Source organism: Thalassophryne amazonica, chromosome 18 (assembly GCF_902500255.1).
Source record: "Thalassophryne amazonica chromosome 18, fThaAma1.1, whole genome shotgun sequence".
Taxonomy (NCBI): Eukaryota; Metazoa; Chordata; class Actinopteri; order Batrachoidiformes; family Batrachoididae; genus Thalassophryne; species Thalassophryne amazonica.
In genome coordinates this window covers 15,414,203-15,431,766 of record NC_047120.1, presented here as the reverse complement: position 1 = coordinate 15,431,766, position 17,564 = coordinate 15,414,203, and the positions used below count along the sequence as shown (strand labels likewise).

Here is a 17,564-nt window from a genome sequence, read left to right as displayed (position 1 = left end):
ACCGCCTGTTTGTGAAGGGCGAGAAGTGTGAGTTCCACCGCACTTCTTTGTCCTTCTTGGGGTTCATCATCTCCTCTAACTCCGTCGCCCCTGATCCGGCCAAGGTTGCGGCGGTGAGAGACTGGCCCCAACCCACAAGCCGTAGGAAGCTGCAACAGTTCCTCGGCTTTGCTAATTTCTACAGGAGGTTCATTAAGGGCTACAGTCAGGTAGTTAGCCCCCTGACAGCCCTGACCTCACCAAAAGTCCCCTTCACCTGGTCGGATCGGTGCGAAGCCGCGTTCAAGGAGCTGAAACGGCGCTTCTCGTCTGCACCAGTTCTGGTGCAGCCCGATCCTAGCCGCCAGTTAGTGGTTGAAGTGGACGCCTCGGACTCAGGGATAGGAGCGGTGCTCTCCCAGAGCGGGAAGACCGATAAGGTCCTTCACCCGTGTGCCTATTTTTCCCGCAGGTTGACCCCCGCCGAACGGAACTATGACGTCGGCAATCGAGAACTCCTTGCGGTGAAAGAGGCCCTCGAAGAGTGGAGACATCTGTTGGAGGGAACAGCCGTGCCATTCACGGTTTTCACTGACCATCGGAACCTGGAGTACATCAGGACCGCCAAGCGGCTGAACCCCAGGCAAGCCCGCTGGTCACTGTTCTTTGGCCGTTTTGACTTCCGGATCACCTACCGTCCCGGGACCAAGAATCAAAGGTCGGATGCATTGTCCCGGGTACACGAAGACGAAGTCAAAACGGAACCGTCGGATCCCCCGGATCCCATCATCCTGGAGTCCGCTATCGTGGCCGCCCTCACCTGGGACGTGGAGAAGACCGTCCGGGAGGCCCTGACCCGTGACCCGGACCCCGGAACCGGACCAAAGAACAGACTCTACGTCCCACCGGAAGCCAGAGCTGCAGTACTGGACTTCTGTCACGGTTCTAAGCTCTCCTGTCACCCTGGGGTGCAAAGGACCGTGGCAGTCGTCCGGCAGCGCTTCTGGTGGGCGTCCCTGGAGGCCGACGTCCGGGACTACGTCCAGGCCTGCACCACCTGCGCCAGGGGCAAGGCCGACCACCGAAGGACCTCAGGGTTGCTACAGCCGCTGCCCGTCCCACATCGCCCCTGGTCCCACATCGGCCTGGACTTTGTCACGGGTCTCCCGCCGTCCCAGGGAAACACCGTCGTCTTCACGATAGTGGACCGTTTGTCCAAGGCGGCCCACTTCGTGGCCCTCCCGAAGCTACCAACGGCCCAGGAGACCGCGGACCTCTTGGTCCACCACGTCGTCCGTCTGCATGGGATACCATCAGACATCGTCTCCGATCGCGGTCCCCAGTTTACCTCGCATGTTTGGAGGAGCTTCTGCCGGGAACTGGGGGCTACGGTCAGCCTTTCGTCCGGGTATCACCCCCAGACCAACGGGCAGGCAGAGTGGGCCAACCAAGAACTGGAGCAGACACTACGCTGTGTGACAGCCGCGCACCCGACGGCCTGGAGTACCCACCTGGCCTGGATCGAGTACGCCCACAACAGTCAAGTGTCATCAGCCACCGGCCTCTCCCCTTTTGAGGTGTGCTTGGGGTATCAGCCCCCTCTGTTTCCGGTGGTTGAGGGAGAGGTCGGTGTGCCCTCGGTCCAGGCCCACCTACGGAAGTGCCGTCGGGTGTGGCGTGCCGCCCGCTCTGCTTTATTGAAGGCCCGGACGAGGGCAAAGAAACATGCAGACCGGCGGCGGGCCCCGGCCCCCAAGTATCGCCCTGGGCAGGAGGTATGGTTTTCCACCAAGGACATTCCTCTGCAAGTGGACTCCCCAAAACTCCAGGAACGATACATCGGACCCTTCAGAATCCTTAAAGTCATCAACCCCGCCGCAGTGAGGCTCCAGCTCCCGGCCTCGCTGCGGATCCATCCAGTTTTTCACGTGTCAAGGATCAAGCCCCATCACACCTCACCCCTCTGCACCCCGGGTCTGGCACCACCTCCTGCCCGGATCATCGACAGGGATAGAATTTAAAATTATTCTTCTTACTTATAAGGTTTTGAATAATCAGGTCCCATCTTATCTTAGGGACCTCGTAGTACCATATCACCCCAATAGAGCGCTTCGCTCTCAGACTGCAGGCTTACTTGTAGTTCTAGGGTTTGTAACAGTAGAATGGGAGGCAGAGCCTTCAGCTTTCAGGCTCCTCTCCTGTGGAACCAGCTCCCAATTCAGATCAGGGAGACAGACACCCTCTATAGACGTAGACTGCTGGGGGGTTCCCATGATGCACTGTTTCTTTCTCTTTTTGCTCTGTATGCACCACTCTGCATTTAATCATTAGTGATCGATCTCTGCTCCCCTCCACAGCATGTCTTTTTCCTGGTTCTCTCCCTCAGCCCCAACCAGTCCCAGCAGAAGACTGCCCCTCCCTGAGCCTGGTTCTGCTGGAGGTTTCTTCCTGTTAAAAGGGAGTTTTTCCTTCCCACTGTAGCCAAGTGCTTGCTCACAGGGGGTCGTTTTGACCGTTGGGGTTTTACATAATTATTGTATGGCCTTGCCTTACAATATAAAGCGCCTTGGGGCAACTGTTTGTTGTGATTTGGCGCTATATAAAAAAATTGATTGATTGATTGATCTGCAGCTAGACTTATAAATAATGCCAGAGACTACCATTTACACTACCTCCCTCACCCCCACAGAGTACAGATTGTCCACCCCTGCACTGAAAGCTACTGTACATCTGCATGCCTTTGCACAGTCCCATCCCACTATGTTATACTTATTTGACAGTGAACACAGTTTTGCCTATTTGCTTATTTGTTTATTTGACTCCTTTACTTCTTACAGAAGCATTTCTTTCCTTTTCTTTTATTGTTGTTTATGCACCAATGACACCAGATCAAATTCCTTGTCTGTGAGCTCTTACTTGGCAATAAATTTGATTCTGATTCAGGTTAGTCTTTATTTAGTAAGGTCTCACTGGCTTGGGATTTTGTACAACTATGGCCATAACAGTCCCTAGCTGAACAAGCATTTCACAATTTATATCGCTATTACATACAGTATTTTATGATGGTACAATCACATTATAACAAGTATATTATTAATGTATTTAATTGAAAATAAAGCCAAAAATTTCAAGATGCACACAGATCCTCTATTATTAAACATACATAACGGTGCCTGTTTCATGACATCTTGCCCTTTATTGTTCCATGCAAGTGGTATGTTAACGATTAGCCAGCAGATGTCGCCATATTTATTGTAGCAAATGCTTCAAAACACAGCCCTGTCAATACAGTTGCTTCATATTGATTCAGTGGTTCAAAATGCTTCAGTTTCTCCGTCACTAATAAGTAAGGATTAAACAACGAGAAGCCGTGCATTATACGGTTTGAATGCACGACGTGGAGTCTAAAACACCACGATGCGAAGCGGAGTTGAGTGGCCTATTTTGGGGAGTACTGGAGCGTCACCAATTACAGTAATTTTTTCTTGAAATAATTCACACAATTTGTTAAAAAGATTTAAAGGTTATGAATATGAATGTTTCTAAGTAGTAGAATGCAAGTCATAGCTCCTTGAATTACCATTTGAAATGTTTAAGAATAAAGTAATGCAGTTTGAACCATGTTGAGTGAAACTAAGTGATTTTGACTGATGTGTGTGAAACGCTTTGAGCGTCTGATGCAGATGCTATATAAATGCAGTCCATTTGCCATTTACAGATTTACTCAAGGGTGCAAAAAGAACTAGAAATTGGGGGAACAAAGTGCGAGGCCCGCAGGGCCGAAGCCCATAGGCCGGGGGTCTGGGGGCGGCTTTAGGCCCCCAGAAGCCAACAGTTTCTAGATAAGCTCAGATGCATTCTGAGCATCCAGAACAGCAATTTTAATGTTTTGAGAAGAACATAAAGTGGACACCATTTGACTTATGCAATTTGAAACTGGGGATATAAGTACTTTATTCTGAGAATAGCCAGCATTGATTTTATTAACATCCTGGTGTAAATAAGGTATCACCACATGTGTAGAACTCAAGAAGAATGATACATTGAGTTTTCATTAAAAAAAACAACTGTAATGTGGTAAAATGTATTCATAAATATGAAAGAACAGGCTCTTAATAATTATTAACTATCGCATACTGTATTTTTTTTCTCAAGATTTGTTTTTGCATAAGATTGAAAAAACAGCAGATCATAAGTTTAGGATAAATTACTTATCATGAATTGAATTTTCGAAGTGGCACTAATGCCAACACTCATACTGAACATAATTTCGCTTGCATAGACTGATTTTGGAGATCAAGCAATAATTGTAGATGGGCTTTCTGAAGTCCCAGATAGCTTTTCTGACTTTCAGAATTTAGTAAATTAGCATATGGTCCATTGATACTCGTGTAGACACTAGTCCCTAGAGGCAACTATTTTTGGTTTCAAATCTGGGCAAATGCAGTCCCAGAAAATTCTGAATGTGACAAACAAGAAACAGGTGTAAACAAGTCAGTGCTGCTAAAAATACAAACTTCCAGAAACAAAGATACTATTCTGACATGGTTTTGCACATAAGACTGACATAGCATGTTTCAAGTACACACATATATGTCAGAAGGTGGGGGGGACATACCATATTCCGTCCCCCCTGGTTGAAAAGGTTGGGGGACATGTCCCCCCTATCCCCCACCAAATTGCGCCCATGGATTTACTGTCAACATTAGAAATTTAAACGTGAAGAATTATGATGGACATTTGTTCAACAGCTGAGTGAGCAGAGGAACACGCCTGACTGATCTGTTCTGCTCATAATTTCAGGGGTAAATGGAAAGTGTGTGACCAGGATTGGGAAACCCTGCCATACACAACAGTGTCAGCGGGTGTATACAACAACAACAACAGCAGCAAGCAAAATGTTCCATCTATCTATGGATCCCCTAGGTAGTAACTTGCAGCTTTGTTGTGTTTTTATTTATTTATTAGCACAATGAATACTCAATTAAAGAGAAATAGCAATTCAGTATTTAAAACAAACGATCAACTTTCAGTCAGAGGAGAAACAGCGACCCCTGCTGGCCGCCCGCAAAAGCTTAAACATCAAAGTGATTGGTGCGCTCATTTAAAGATTCCAAATATTAGCCCAAATATAAATATACAAATATTAGCCCAATATAAGCCCAAATATTAATTGCCTTTTAAATTCAGGCACAATAAAACGTTTTCACCACGTTCCAGGCAAACTGTTAGGTTTGTGAGTAACTTACCATGAGCTTTGACGGAGTTCGTCCTCTTCACTGACTGAGACTCTCCGACTGTCCTGCGAGTCCATGTCACAGCATCAAAACTTCACAGGAGGCTTTAATTCAGCCTCTTCTCCTGCCGACACTCAGACGACGAGCTCCAGTTCAGTCTCCAAACACCGCCGCCTTCACGACCACTGATGGAATAACCGAACTCCGTTAAAATAAACAGCGTTTTTGTTTTGTTTTGTTTTTCAGTAACGCGTAGTCTAACTAATTACTGTGTCCATCGTGAGAACGCCGTTGTTCTAATGGCAATAAAACGAGGCGCGTTAGATCATCAAGCTCGTTGAAGCCGGTTTTGTCTCTCAGCTGAGCTGCAAAGTTTCTTTTTTTTTTTTTCTTTTATTCGGTGGGGGAGGAGATGGTGATTGGCTAAGAAAGAGTCAAATTTCATGGTAAGCCAACCACAGGCAGAGGTTGGCGGGAGTTCTCTCTCTCTCTCTCTCTCTCTCTAGCAGCTATGCCAGTATGCTAGCCATATGAGGGGAAGAATAAAATATAAGAATAAAGTCTAGAATTGAAAGTCTCCACAGAATTTGCCTATTTTATTGACGTAGGTAGATCATTCCAGAAAACAGGTGCATGATAAGAGGTGACACTGCGGCTCGCTGACTTTTTATTCACCCTAGGGAAGGGACACAAAGTAGTCCTGCACTCTGAGAACGCAGAGCCCTGGCCGGTACGTAGGGTTTTATTAGGTCAGCTAAGTAGGGAGGTGCTAGTCTAGGAATCATTTTAAAAGTTAATAGCAGAACCTTAAAATCCAAACTCACAGAGACAGGAAGCCAGTGAAGAGACGTCAAAGTGGGTGTAATTGGTCGAACTTTCTACTTCCTGTCAAATGTTTGGCAGCAGCATTTTGAACCAATTGGAGACCCGTAATGCTGGACTGTGGTAAACCAGAAAATAGAGCATTGCTGTAGTCCAATCTAGAAGAAACAAATGCATGGATCAGGGTCTCTGCATCAGCCATAGACAGGATGGGACGAATCTTCCCTATATTTCACAGGTGGAAGAAAGCAGTCCTCGTAATATCTCTAATGTGTAGGACTAGGACAATATTGGGTCAAAAATCACCCCAAGGTTCCTCACTTTGTCAGTGTGATGTATGATGAGCCTATGTTAAGCATTAGCTGATCAAACCGATGTTGATGTCTTGCTGGACCAACAACCATTATTTCAGTCTTGTCCAAGTTTAAAAGTAATAAATTGCTGGACATCCAACTTTTCATAGACACAAGGCAATCCTCTAGATTACCAGTAGTTATTGGCATGTACAACTGAGCATCATCAGCATAGCAATGAAAGGTAATCCCAGAATGCTGCAATATGTGCCCAAAGGGTGCTATATAAAAGGAGAAAGGCAGCTGTCTTAAGCCAGACCCTTGTGGAACCACATATCTCATGTCACCAGGGTTGTTGTACAAGACACAGTGAGAACAACTGGTTAGGTATGATGCCAACCATGCAAGGACATTTCCAATAATCCAAAATGATTCTCGAACCTATCAAGTAGAATACAGTGATCCACCGCATCAAAACAGCACAAAGATCTAACAGCACCAGGACCTTTGTGGTGTCTGAATCCACTGCAAGCAGAAGATCATTTTGCACTTTAGTCAGAGCAGTCTCTGTGGAATGATATGTTCTAAATGCAGCCTGCAGTAGCTCAAAGAGCTTATTCTCAGTAAGGTGGTCCACGAGCTGCTGTGAAACCACTTTTCCCAGAATTTTAGAACAAAATCATGGATTTGATATTGGCCAAAAAAAATTTCAATACACTAGAGTCAAGATTAGATTCCTTAAGTAATGGTTTAATCACAGCAGATTTGAAACATTAAGAAAAGATCCTGAGGTAATGATAGATTAATAATTTTTAACAAAGTGGACCCAAGAGTGCCCCACAGGTCCTTAAACATTTTTGTTAGTATAGGGTCGAACAAGTAGGTTGTGCTTTTAGCAGACATTACAAATTTCGTCAGCATGCCTAGTGAGATACTTTCAAATTTGGTGAATCTAGATATATGTCAGAGATGGCACCCACCTGGATAACAGGGTGTAGTGGCTGGATTAAGGAATGCTGGGATATATTTAACCTAATATAATCTATTTTCTTCTCAAAGTAATCTAAGAAATCTTGGGCTGCAAAAAGAGAACAGCTTACAGGTGGTTGTCCATGAATAAATGTTTCCACCATGTTGAACAGGAACTTTGAATTATGCTTGTTTTTGTTGATCAAATCAGAGTAATAGGCCCACTTTGTGGCCAGTAATGCATGCTTATAGTTTAGAACAGGGGTGGCCAAGTTCGGTCCTCGAGAGCCACCTTCCTGACACTCTTAGTTGTCTCCCTGCTCCAACACACCTGAATCCAATGAAAGACTCGTTAGCAGACTTTTAATGAGCCTTTCATTGGATTCAGGTGTGTTGGAGCAGGGAGACAACTAAGGGTGTCAGGAAGGTGGCTCTCGAGGACCGAACTTGGCCACCCCTGGTCTAGAATAACATTGCATCACGCGATGTGGAATACTTCTTGTTTTGAACTACGGCATTTTCGTTCTAGACCTCTGGCCTTATGCTTGAGGCCATGTAAGTAATCACTGAACCAAGACGAATGTGTTTTAGGGGGGTGTGGTTTTGCTATAGGTGGAGCAATCATGTCGAGTGTGGCAGTGAGCACCGAGTTTAAGATGTCCACAAGACTATCTACTGAATGGTTATTTTCCAAAAGTGATGCTAAGACATCAGGAAGTCTAACTCCAAGTTCAGTTGTAGATGAAGAGCCGATGTGTCGTCGCAATGATAAATAAGGTTTTTGTTCCAGTAAACACAGGACAGAGACTGTAACGTTAATAAGTGAGTGATTGGAGACCACCGAGGCAAAGAGACATGAAGTCAATATTTGTGACAGCAATACCGCGAATGAGGACCAAATCCATTGTATTTCCACAAATGTGTGTCGAACCCTGAATGCATTGCTGGAATCCTAATTCATCCAATAATGTCCATAAATGATTTGCAGTGGGGATCAGAAGGCTTATTTATATGAATGCTGAAGTCACCAACAATCAGAATATTATCTGCATGTGTTGCCAAATTAGAGATAAACTCACCAAATTCAACTAAGAATTCAGAATATGGGCCCGCATGGCTAAAATAGCATGGTTTATTCTTATTCTTCTGACCATTGCTATACATATACTCAACAAAAATATAAACGCAACACTTTTGGTTTTGCTCCCATTTTGTATGAGATGAACTCAAAGATCTAAAACTTTTTCCACATACACAATATCACCATTTCCCTCAAATATTGTTCACAAACCAGTCTAAATCTGTGATAGTGAGCACTTCTCCTTTGCTGAGATAATCCATCCCACCTCACAGGTGTGCCATATCAAGATGCTGATTAGACACCATGATTAGTGCACAGGTGTGCCTTAGACTGTCCACAATAAAAGGCCACTCTGAAAGGTGCAGTTTTGTTTTATTGGGGGGGGGGGGGATACCAGTCAGTATCTGGTGTGACCACCATTTGCCTCATGCAGTGCAACACATCTCCTTCGCATAGAGTTGATCAGGTTGTCAATTGTGGCCTGTGGAATGTTGGTCCACTCATCTTCAATGGCTGTGCGAAGTTGCTGGATATTGGCAGGAACTGGTACATGCTGTCGTATACGCCGGTCCAGAGCATCCCAAACATGCTCAATGGGTGACATGTCCGGTGAGTATGCCGGCCATGCAAGAACTGGGACATTTTCAGCTTCCAAGAATTGTGTACAGATCCTTGCAACACGGGGCCGTGCATTATCCTGCTGCTACATGAGGTGATGTTCTTGGATGTATGGCACAACAATGGGCCTCAGGATCTCGTCACGGTGTCTCTGTGCATTCAAAATGCCATCAATAAAATGCACCTGTGTTCTTCGTCCATAACAGACACCTGCACATACCATAACCCCACCGCCACCATGGGCCACTCGATCCACAACATTGACATCAGAAAACCGCTCACTCACACGACGCCACACACGCTGTCTGCCATCTGCCCTGAACAGTGTGAACCGGGATTCATCCGTCAAGAGAACACCTCTCCAACGTGCCAAAGGTCCTGGGCTGGTGTGGTTACACGTGGTCTGCGGTTGTGAGGTTGGTTGGATGTACTGCCAAATTCTCTGAAATGCCTTTGGAGACGGCTTATGGTAGAGAAATGAACATTCAATACACCAGCAACAGCTCTGGTTGACATTCCTGCTGTCAGCATGCCAATTGCACGCTCCCTCAAATCTTGCGACATCTGTGGCATTGTGCTGTGTGATAAAACTGCACCTTTCAGAGTGGCCTTTTATTGTGGGCAGTCTAAGGCACACCTGTGCACTAATCATGGTGTCTAATCAGCATCTTGATATGGCACACCTGTGAGGTGGGATGGATTATCTCAGCAAAGGAGAAGTGCTCACTATCACAGATTTAGACTGGTTTGTGAACAATATTTGAGAGAAATGGTGATATTGTGTATGTGGAAAAAGTTTTAGATCTTTGAGTTCATCTCATACAAAATGGGAGCAAAACCAAAAGTGTTGCGTTTATATTTTTGTTGAGTAGTATCCTGGGCAGAGTGGAGACTCATATGTTCAAACAAATTATATTTTAGAACCCCATCAGCCAATAAACTAACCCCAAATTTATAAATTAGAGCCCCCCGCCTTGCTTCATAGCATGAGGGATGTGACTAAAAGTGTATGCCGGTGGGTAGGCTTCATTTAAGGGGAGGACACAGCAGTAGGTTTTAGCCAGGTTTCACATAAACCAATGATATCTAAGTGGTGCTCCATAATTAGGTCGTTTATCAACAATGAATTTGAGGACAGTGACCTTATGTTAATCAGACCCAAACTAATGACTTCAGTGGGGTTGACAATTAGTCTACTGGGATTTGGGGGAGGTTGTAGAGTAGTATATATAAGATGACTAAGATTAGGTTTAGGTTTAAAAAGTTCCATGAGGGTTGAAGGTAGCAGACAAATATTTGATGTTTCAGGAATAGCTAGTTTATCATCCTCAATTTTAATGTCATCCGATGTCGTAATGGGTATTAGGTTTGCAAAACATAACCCTCTGTGCTCTTTATGGACATGCCTGTTGGGGAAGTGTAATGACACGGACCCACAACAGGGGGCGCAAATGAACGGTCAATAGATAGTCCAATAAATACAATTTATTGTGGCAAATGTGCACAACAGGTCGAATACTGCTTTTAGACAGTCAATTACAAAATACAACAGGTGACGTGTGGGCAGGCCCGAGGGTAGGAGACGCCTATCCAGAGAAGAGCCGGGGCCCACAAGGTTCCGCCACCAACGAAGACCCGCAGTACACCGAAGCCACCAAGTCCCGAGTCCCCAGGTGGCCTCTACTTCAGCTGTCAGATCCGGTACTGTTGGCAGGAACAAAAACAGGTTAATGGTGGGTGTGTGGACACCCAGGAAGCAGTCAGCAACTCACAATGTTTATCCACTTGGAGGGAACACCTCCACCTCCAACTCTGGAACCAGTTAACGGCAGAGCCTGAACTACTACTTAACGTAAGTGGAATGAGGAGTGAAGATCGTCACTCCCCCACCGCCCACAAACCCAGCTCCAGCTGTAAGTAGAGTTCCAGGTACTCCTGCAAAAAGTTCAGAACAAACAAGGTATGTGTGTTCGGCACAGTAACAACGGCTGAGAGAATTACCTGAGTGGTAAACTGATATCTCGGCAGAGATGTGGTATCTCCTCCAGGCTTTTATGGTGCAGTGATGATGATTACTGACAGCTGGTAGTCCTGGCTCCTGGGTGGTGACTGCGCCCTCTGGTGCCTGAAACCCGACTACAGGCAGGGCGCCCTCTGGCGTTGGCCAGCAGTACCTCCTCTTCGGGCAGCCCACATAACAATGCCTGCAGAAACACTCCACAGTGTCAACCTGATAAATTTCCCTCCCTGCCACATAAACTGCACTGTCACCATAGTGGATTTTCTGCACTAATTTCCCCACTAAGGCAATGGATTCCATTCCCACATTGGTCGTAAGCCCTGCAGGTTCTTTAATCACCTGCTCCATGACTTGCTGTAGAGTCCTAATGTCAACCCCCCTGTTGAGCTCTATCTATTTTTGCAGGTAAGATGGCGACGGCTTCCCCGGTAGGGTGAAGGCCGTCCGGCATCAGCAAGCCACAGTGACCCCAAAAAGAAGACCAGTAGTCAATTAAACTAAATCCTTGCTGTCTACAAAACTGCACCAGCCACCTATTCAATGATGTCAACCTGCTAATCACTTCATCATTATCCTGGGAGGGGAAGAGACCACAGACTATTAACTGATGTTGACACATCTTTCTTGTGAGGTCACAAGTCCTCTCTATGTCCATTTTTGTGACCTCTGAGTGTCTCATCCTAATATCATTGGCACCGACGTGAATAACTATGTGGTTATATCTACGAAAAGCACATGTAACTATACACCTAGTAGTGCAGCCTACTGAAACGTGGCATCAAAATATATTTATTTATTGACCTGAACCTTTGGACTAGTGAGACTTAGGATTAGTGGGATGTTCCCATAGTTTATTAATTGTTACTGCCCTGACTACAAGAAAAGTCTCAACTATAAATAACGTATTTATTTATTTATTTATTTATTTATTTTTACTATCTAGCTTCACCTCGTCGAATAGAACATTTCATCTTTCACCTCAAGAAATATTCTTACCATTGAAGAAATGAAAAAACATTCAATATTTGTTTTATATAATGGCTAAAATAGGTTACATTTGATATTTGATTCATTTATAAACAAGAGAACAGGGACTTACATTTTGGTGTGCGTCGTTGGTCCTTTGATGTCAAGAGGTTCAAAACAGTCCAACATGAATTTTAAATATAGCAGTCCAGTCCAATCCAAAATTGTTCCCAGTCAACTTGTAAAAATAGACAGATAGTTCAAAAACAATCCTGATGATGTAGTCCATAGCTGACGCCATGACTTCTTTGTGTCCACTGCCATCTGCCATCCAATTTTTGACAGAAATTTGTTGAGCTCCTTATCCAACGGCAGTTCTACTTACCTAGATACATCCCAGCAAATATTGCAAATGCCTCCAGATGTCTTACAGCATACTGGATTTGTTTTTTCTTTTGTTTTAAAAAATGAGCAGTGTCAATAAGCCGCTAAGCTCTGTAGCTGCTAGTGTGCGTGCATGGTGAGCACGCGTGGTGGTCAGAGTGTGCGCGAATTGTATAGTACCAAATTTGCACACTAAATAGCATTAGCATTGCATGGTATATGGAACTCAATGGAAAAATACAGGTACAAATAATCCATGTCACCTGATATACAATCCACCAGTCAAAAGACAAGAATCTATTCAGCTGTTATATAATTCTTTATATTTTAAGAAACATATTTCTTTACTTGTCCCACATCAGGAACATTTCAACATTTTCTGTGCAGAGAACCATGTAAATACACACTCACAGAAATATTTAACCCTAACTTTTAAGATTTATGTAATTTTATTACATGACAAATTCCCATTTACTTTTTTAGATAATTTTAATACAAACCTACCAAATAAACCTTACATGATGCATATTCATTACTGTAATAAATCCTATTCATTTGAAATGCATAATCCTCAGCTAATAATTATGTTACCTATGCCATTTATCTTGTATAGGTAACATAATTATTATGCAATTCAAACAATATACTTTATGTATTTTAAATAAATACTGTCATTATTACTGATTTAGAGTAATTATTTTTTATTAATACTAAATACATAAAGCTGAGGATTATGCATTTCAAAGAAATAGGATTTATTACAGTAATGAATATGCACCATGTAAGGTTTATTTGGTAGGTTTGTATTAAAATTATCTAAAAAAAAAAAAAAAAAAGTAAATGGGAATTTGACATGTAATAAAATTACATAAATCTTAAAAGTTAGGGTTAAATATTTCTGTGAGTGCAGATGCACTTCAAAACTTCCAGTGATGGAGCTGAACAGCAAAACCTGAAGTCCAGAAGGAAAAAGAGAACATCTCTGCTCTTCAAAATGTGATGAAAGTGTCTCCAAAAACTTCAAGAGGTTGAAGCTACAAAGGAGACCTTCATTTGGTTAAGTGTGCTGGGGGTCCAGCTCACCTGTCTTCTCTGAAAAGCAACAACTACTGCTAAAAGGCTTCTAAATAAAAGAAAGGCTCTTTAAAGAGCAACTATTGTTTTTAATTTGAAAAGGCTGTTTTATTTTATATTTTAACATTACTGTAAATAAATGAATCATTAAACATGTCCATGAAGTCAAAGTTCAATCAATAAGACACTTGCACAGGTAGAAGAAGCCCTGCCCCCATTGTGCACAATTTCAAAGCATTCACAATCATAACAATAGTCAAATTCATATTTTAGTAATTAGTCTGTCATGATTACAACATTAAAAGCAATTACATAGTCAATGAGGACATAATTAAATGTTGCAATGACTAAATTAAAAAATGATTTCATCATGAGGTTTATGTCACATGACTACATGTGCTGACAAATAACCATCAAGTAAGTACAGTTTATTTATATAGCACCTTTCAACATAAAATCACAAAGTGCTTTACAGTGAAAAAGTATAAGAGAAACAGAAATTAAAACAGCAGTAACAAAAAAGTAGTTAAAAGCAAATCTGTACAAGTGGGTCTTGACCTTTTTAAGTTTCAACAGATCATCCCTTGTTGTGTTTATAATAAATGTTTATATTTGTTTATGGTGTATTTTATCCCCGGGCGAGTCCCCTCCAAGCCCCCCCCCCCCCCCCCCCCAAGAAAAAAAAACAACAAAATTTTGCACAAAGAGCCATTTTTATTTATTTATTTATTATTATTTAAAATACTTTAGAACTGGCCCTGAAATTGCAATTGAAATTGGCATCAAAAGACAGCAGGCTCCAATATAACTCTTATACAAAACATGCATGAATTGTAAATTTGAATAAACATGCCCTTACAAGCTAAATATCTGTCATTAGACGCTTTATTAATCTGTCCTTCAGGGAGAAACAATTAGCTCTTTTATTAAGGTGAATATTTGTCTTAACATTTAGATATAAATTTAGCTTGATGTTTGTAAATATTAGGATAAATGTGTAAATACTTAGCATTAACTAATCTGCAAAAGTTTTAGGTTTGACAGAAATATTTTTCTCCCTAATTTTTGTTGGGAGAAAAGAAAATCTAAACTGAAATGTTACCAGCATTCCCATGCCAATGAAATCAAATGTGATTCTTTTTCTCCATTAAATAAACCAGTTAATTATGAAGATAAGCCTCATTATTATTATTATTATTATTATTATTATTATAAATATGTATATGTTGCGGACATGAATGAGAGAAGCTCTTCAGCACCTCACCATGTCATTTAGGTCCTTCAGACTTTTTTTTTTGGTAAATGCTTGAGGGGAGCATTAACATGGCAAAAAATGTTTCAGCTTCGGGGGAGGGGGGACTCCACCCCACAGACTCCCCTAATTACAGCCCTCTTAACCCCCTGCCACTTTAAGCATTTTTATGTATGTGTAAAGTAATATCCAAACTTTTCAGGTAGTTGAGAATAGGGCTGTACAATATGGCCAAATTTTTATATCTCAATATTGTCATATCAATATGATATACAATATGACTATGATTTCACACAATGTGTAGCAATGGTGAAAATTAAACATTTTTTAAACAAAACAGTAAAAATACAAAACTCATTTTGCACTCATCATAAGGTTAGGATACTGTGCCCTCCAAAAGTATTGCAACACTTGGTATTTCACACATTTTAATTTGTTTAGGCCATTTCAAATACAAGAAATACAAAAAAAATATTTAAGAATAAAAATTTCTAAAATTATTTTCCTCTAACTCAAACTGAAAGCAAATTTCTAAAACTTGATAATACCTGTAAATAATAGTTTTATTGCCAGTTTTCTTCAGAGAAGTCAGGGGATGGAAATAAGAACATTTCCAAGTCACTGAATATGTCTTGGACTTTATTTAATCAATCAATTATTTAATCAGTTATGAAGAACTACAAATGTTTATTTCACCAAAACATAAAATCTAGGCTTTCATATCAGATTAACTTTCTGGCAAATTGTAGCTGAACTATCGGGTCTTCTTTTTAAGAAAATTCTCCTCTACACCATTTCATCAGGAAGCTGGATTTTATACTTTTAATTAATTTATGTCCAGTTGTACAGATGTGCTTCAGTTTGAGTTTAAGGAAGATAACTTTAGATTTATTTATCTAAGGTTTTGTCACTGGTGTGTCACTCAGACAACAAAATTAAGAAGTTATTTAATGAAAGAAGAAATGCCACTTTTAACAACCTGGACCTCATTTCTGGCATAAAATATGGTCGTTTACTTACCAATATAAGGGTGATTCTTTAACTACGGGCACTATTGGCCTTGTAAATGTAATTTCCACCACACCATTGCCTTACAATATAAAGCGCCTTGGGGCAACTGTTTGTTGTGATTTGGCGCTATATACATGTGCTCTGATGTCACTGTTTATCTCCATAGAAACTACCCAAACAATCTTTCATACAAACTGTTTAAAGGGACATTACAGTGTTGTGGTGGAAATTACGGCAATAGTGTGGGACAACTACATTTTGTTTAAAAAATCACAACAGTTGTATGACATTGAATACCCTAATTATGTTTTGATTATTTTACTGATATTTTATTCAGAGATATTTTAAAACATTAGAAAAAATGTTTCTTTACCATTCATTTTTATCATTGAAGATCAAAAGTCTGGGTGTGGGACAAGCACAAAATGGCAATATTTGCATATAATGATGCTGAAAAAAGATGAAAAAGTCATCATAGACTACTAGAACAAATTTCTTAACACACTTTCATTGTAAAAGATAACTATAAAAGTGTGAAATTTCCCCTTTTTTCTGTTTTTCATACAATATGCTCAAAGGACATAATAAGTGCCTGTAATCTAAGAATCACCCATAAGTTTGGTGTCATTATTAGTCCATGGTTCAAACTATGTGTTCAGTTCAAATCTGAGGCAAATATTTTTTTCTTCTACTTAGGTGGATTACAACCTTTTGTGCAACACAGCACCAGCTACTGGACAGGAGGAAGCTAGCAGTCGATGTGACTCTCTGATTTCAAAATGCAGCTCTTTTGAACCAGACGTGTGGTGCTGTGACATGTCAATCATGTGTGTCCAATCAGATTTCAGGGGTGCAACCCTGGACTCCGCTCTAGCTCCACCCATGCCAGGAAGTGTTCAACTTTTGACATTTCCACTTTCACTGTTGACTCAAAATTTGGCACTTCCTGTTTCAGTGTGAATTGGCCACTGAGTTCACACGAGATTCCATGGGATCTTGTCTGTCAATCCAGGAAGTGTTTGAGATTTGACATTTCCTGTTTCACTGTGGATTAAAAATTTGGCACTTCATGTTTGGGCCACAGTGTGCCATGAGCGAGGCTCATGCTACTGCGCCGCACTTCACTCATATTAATATTATTTTATGTGTGCAAGAAGGAGGTATTATTTTAAATGTTTGTTAAATAGGAGGGTGGCTTTGTGGTTAGCAGTGTTGTCTCACAGCATGAAGGGCATGGGCTCACTTCCCGCCTGGTCCTTTCTGTGTGGGGTTTGCATGGGGAGAACATGCCCCCAACCCTTAATTGGGGTACGTTGGTATAGAAAATGGGCTGAAATTTCTCCTTTGCACTTTATTTCCATAATCACCACTAGATGGCAGTGGCCACCAGAATATTTGACTGGCTAATGCTGGAGGTTTCCCATGTTTCACCAGTGAAGTAACAGAAGAACAGCTGGACTGTTTTCATTTCAGACATGCTGCTGAATCTCTGCCAAAAACTAAGAACATCAAGAGACATCTGAGAGCAGGATCACTACAGATCATATGCAGGCAAACCAAAACATCCTCACATATTTTTTTTTTCTGCATTCACGTGGAATTGATGTGTCCTTGTTTCCTCAGGGTGTGCGCCTTAAAATCTACCCACGATGCTTGTTTTCATGTTTGCCTCTGCTCATGCCCAGAATGGATCAAACATGATGGTTCCTATCTCAAGAGAATAAACACGACACGCCAGCTTTTTAAAATCTCACACTCACTGTTTGCTTTCGTTGTTCATCATTGGACAATGTGTTGAAGTGAACCAGATAAAAAGACATTTAAAATATATATTCGCCCACCATGGAAAAGAAGTTCA

The 17,564-nt window shown here is 41.8% G+C and overlaps 1 protein-coding gene across 1 annotated transcript in view; it reads right to left on the bottom strand.

Annotated features, from left to right (window-relative positions):
• The window catches only part of adgra1a (adhesion G protein-coupled receptor A1a), a 46,555-nt gene extending 41,273 nt beyond the window's left edge, over positions 1-5,282 (bottom strand). The window contains exon 1 of the mRNA XM_034193810.1: positions 5,229-5,282. Coding sequence (XP_034049701.1) covers positions 5,229-5,231 — 3 coding nt within the window. The 5' untranslated portion in view covers positions 5,232-5,282. The remainder of the gene's footprint in view (positions 1-5,228) is intronic.
• Positions 5,283-17,564: the final 12,282 nt, after the last annotated feature.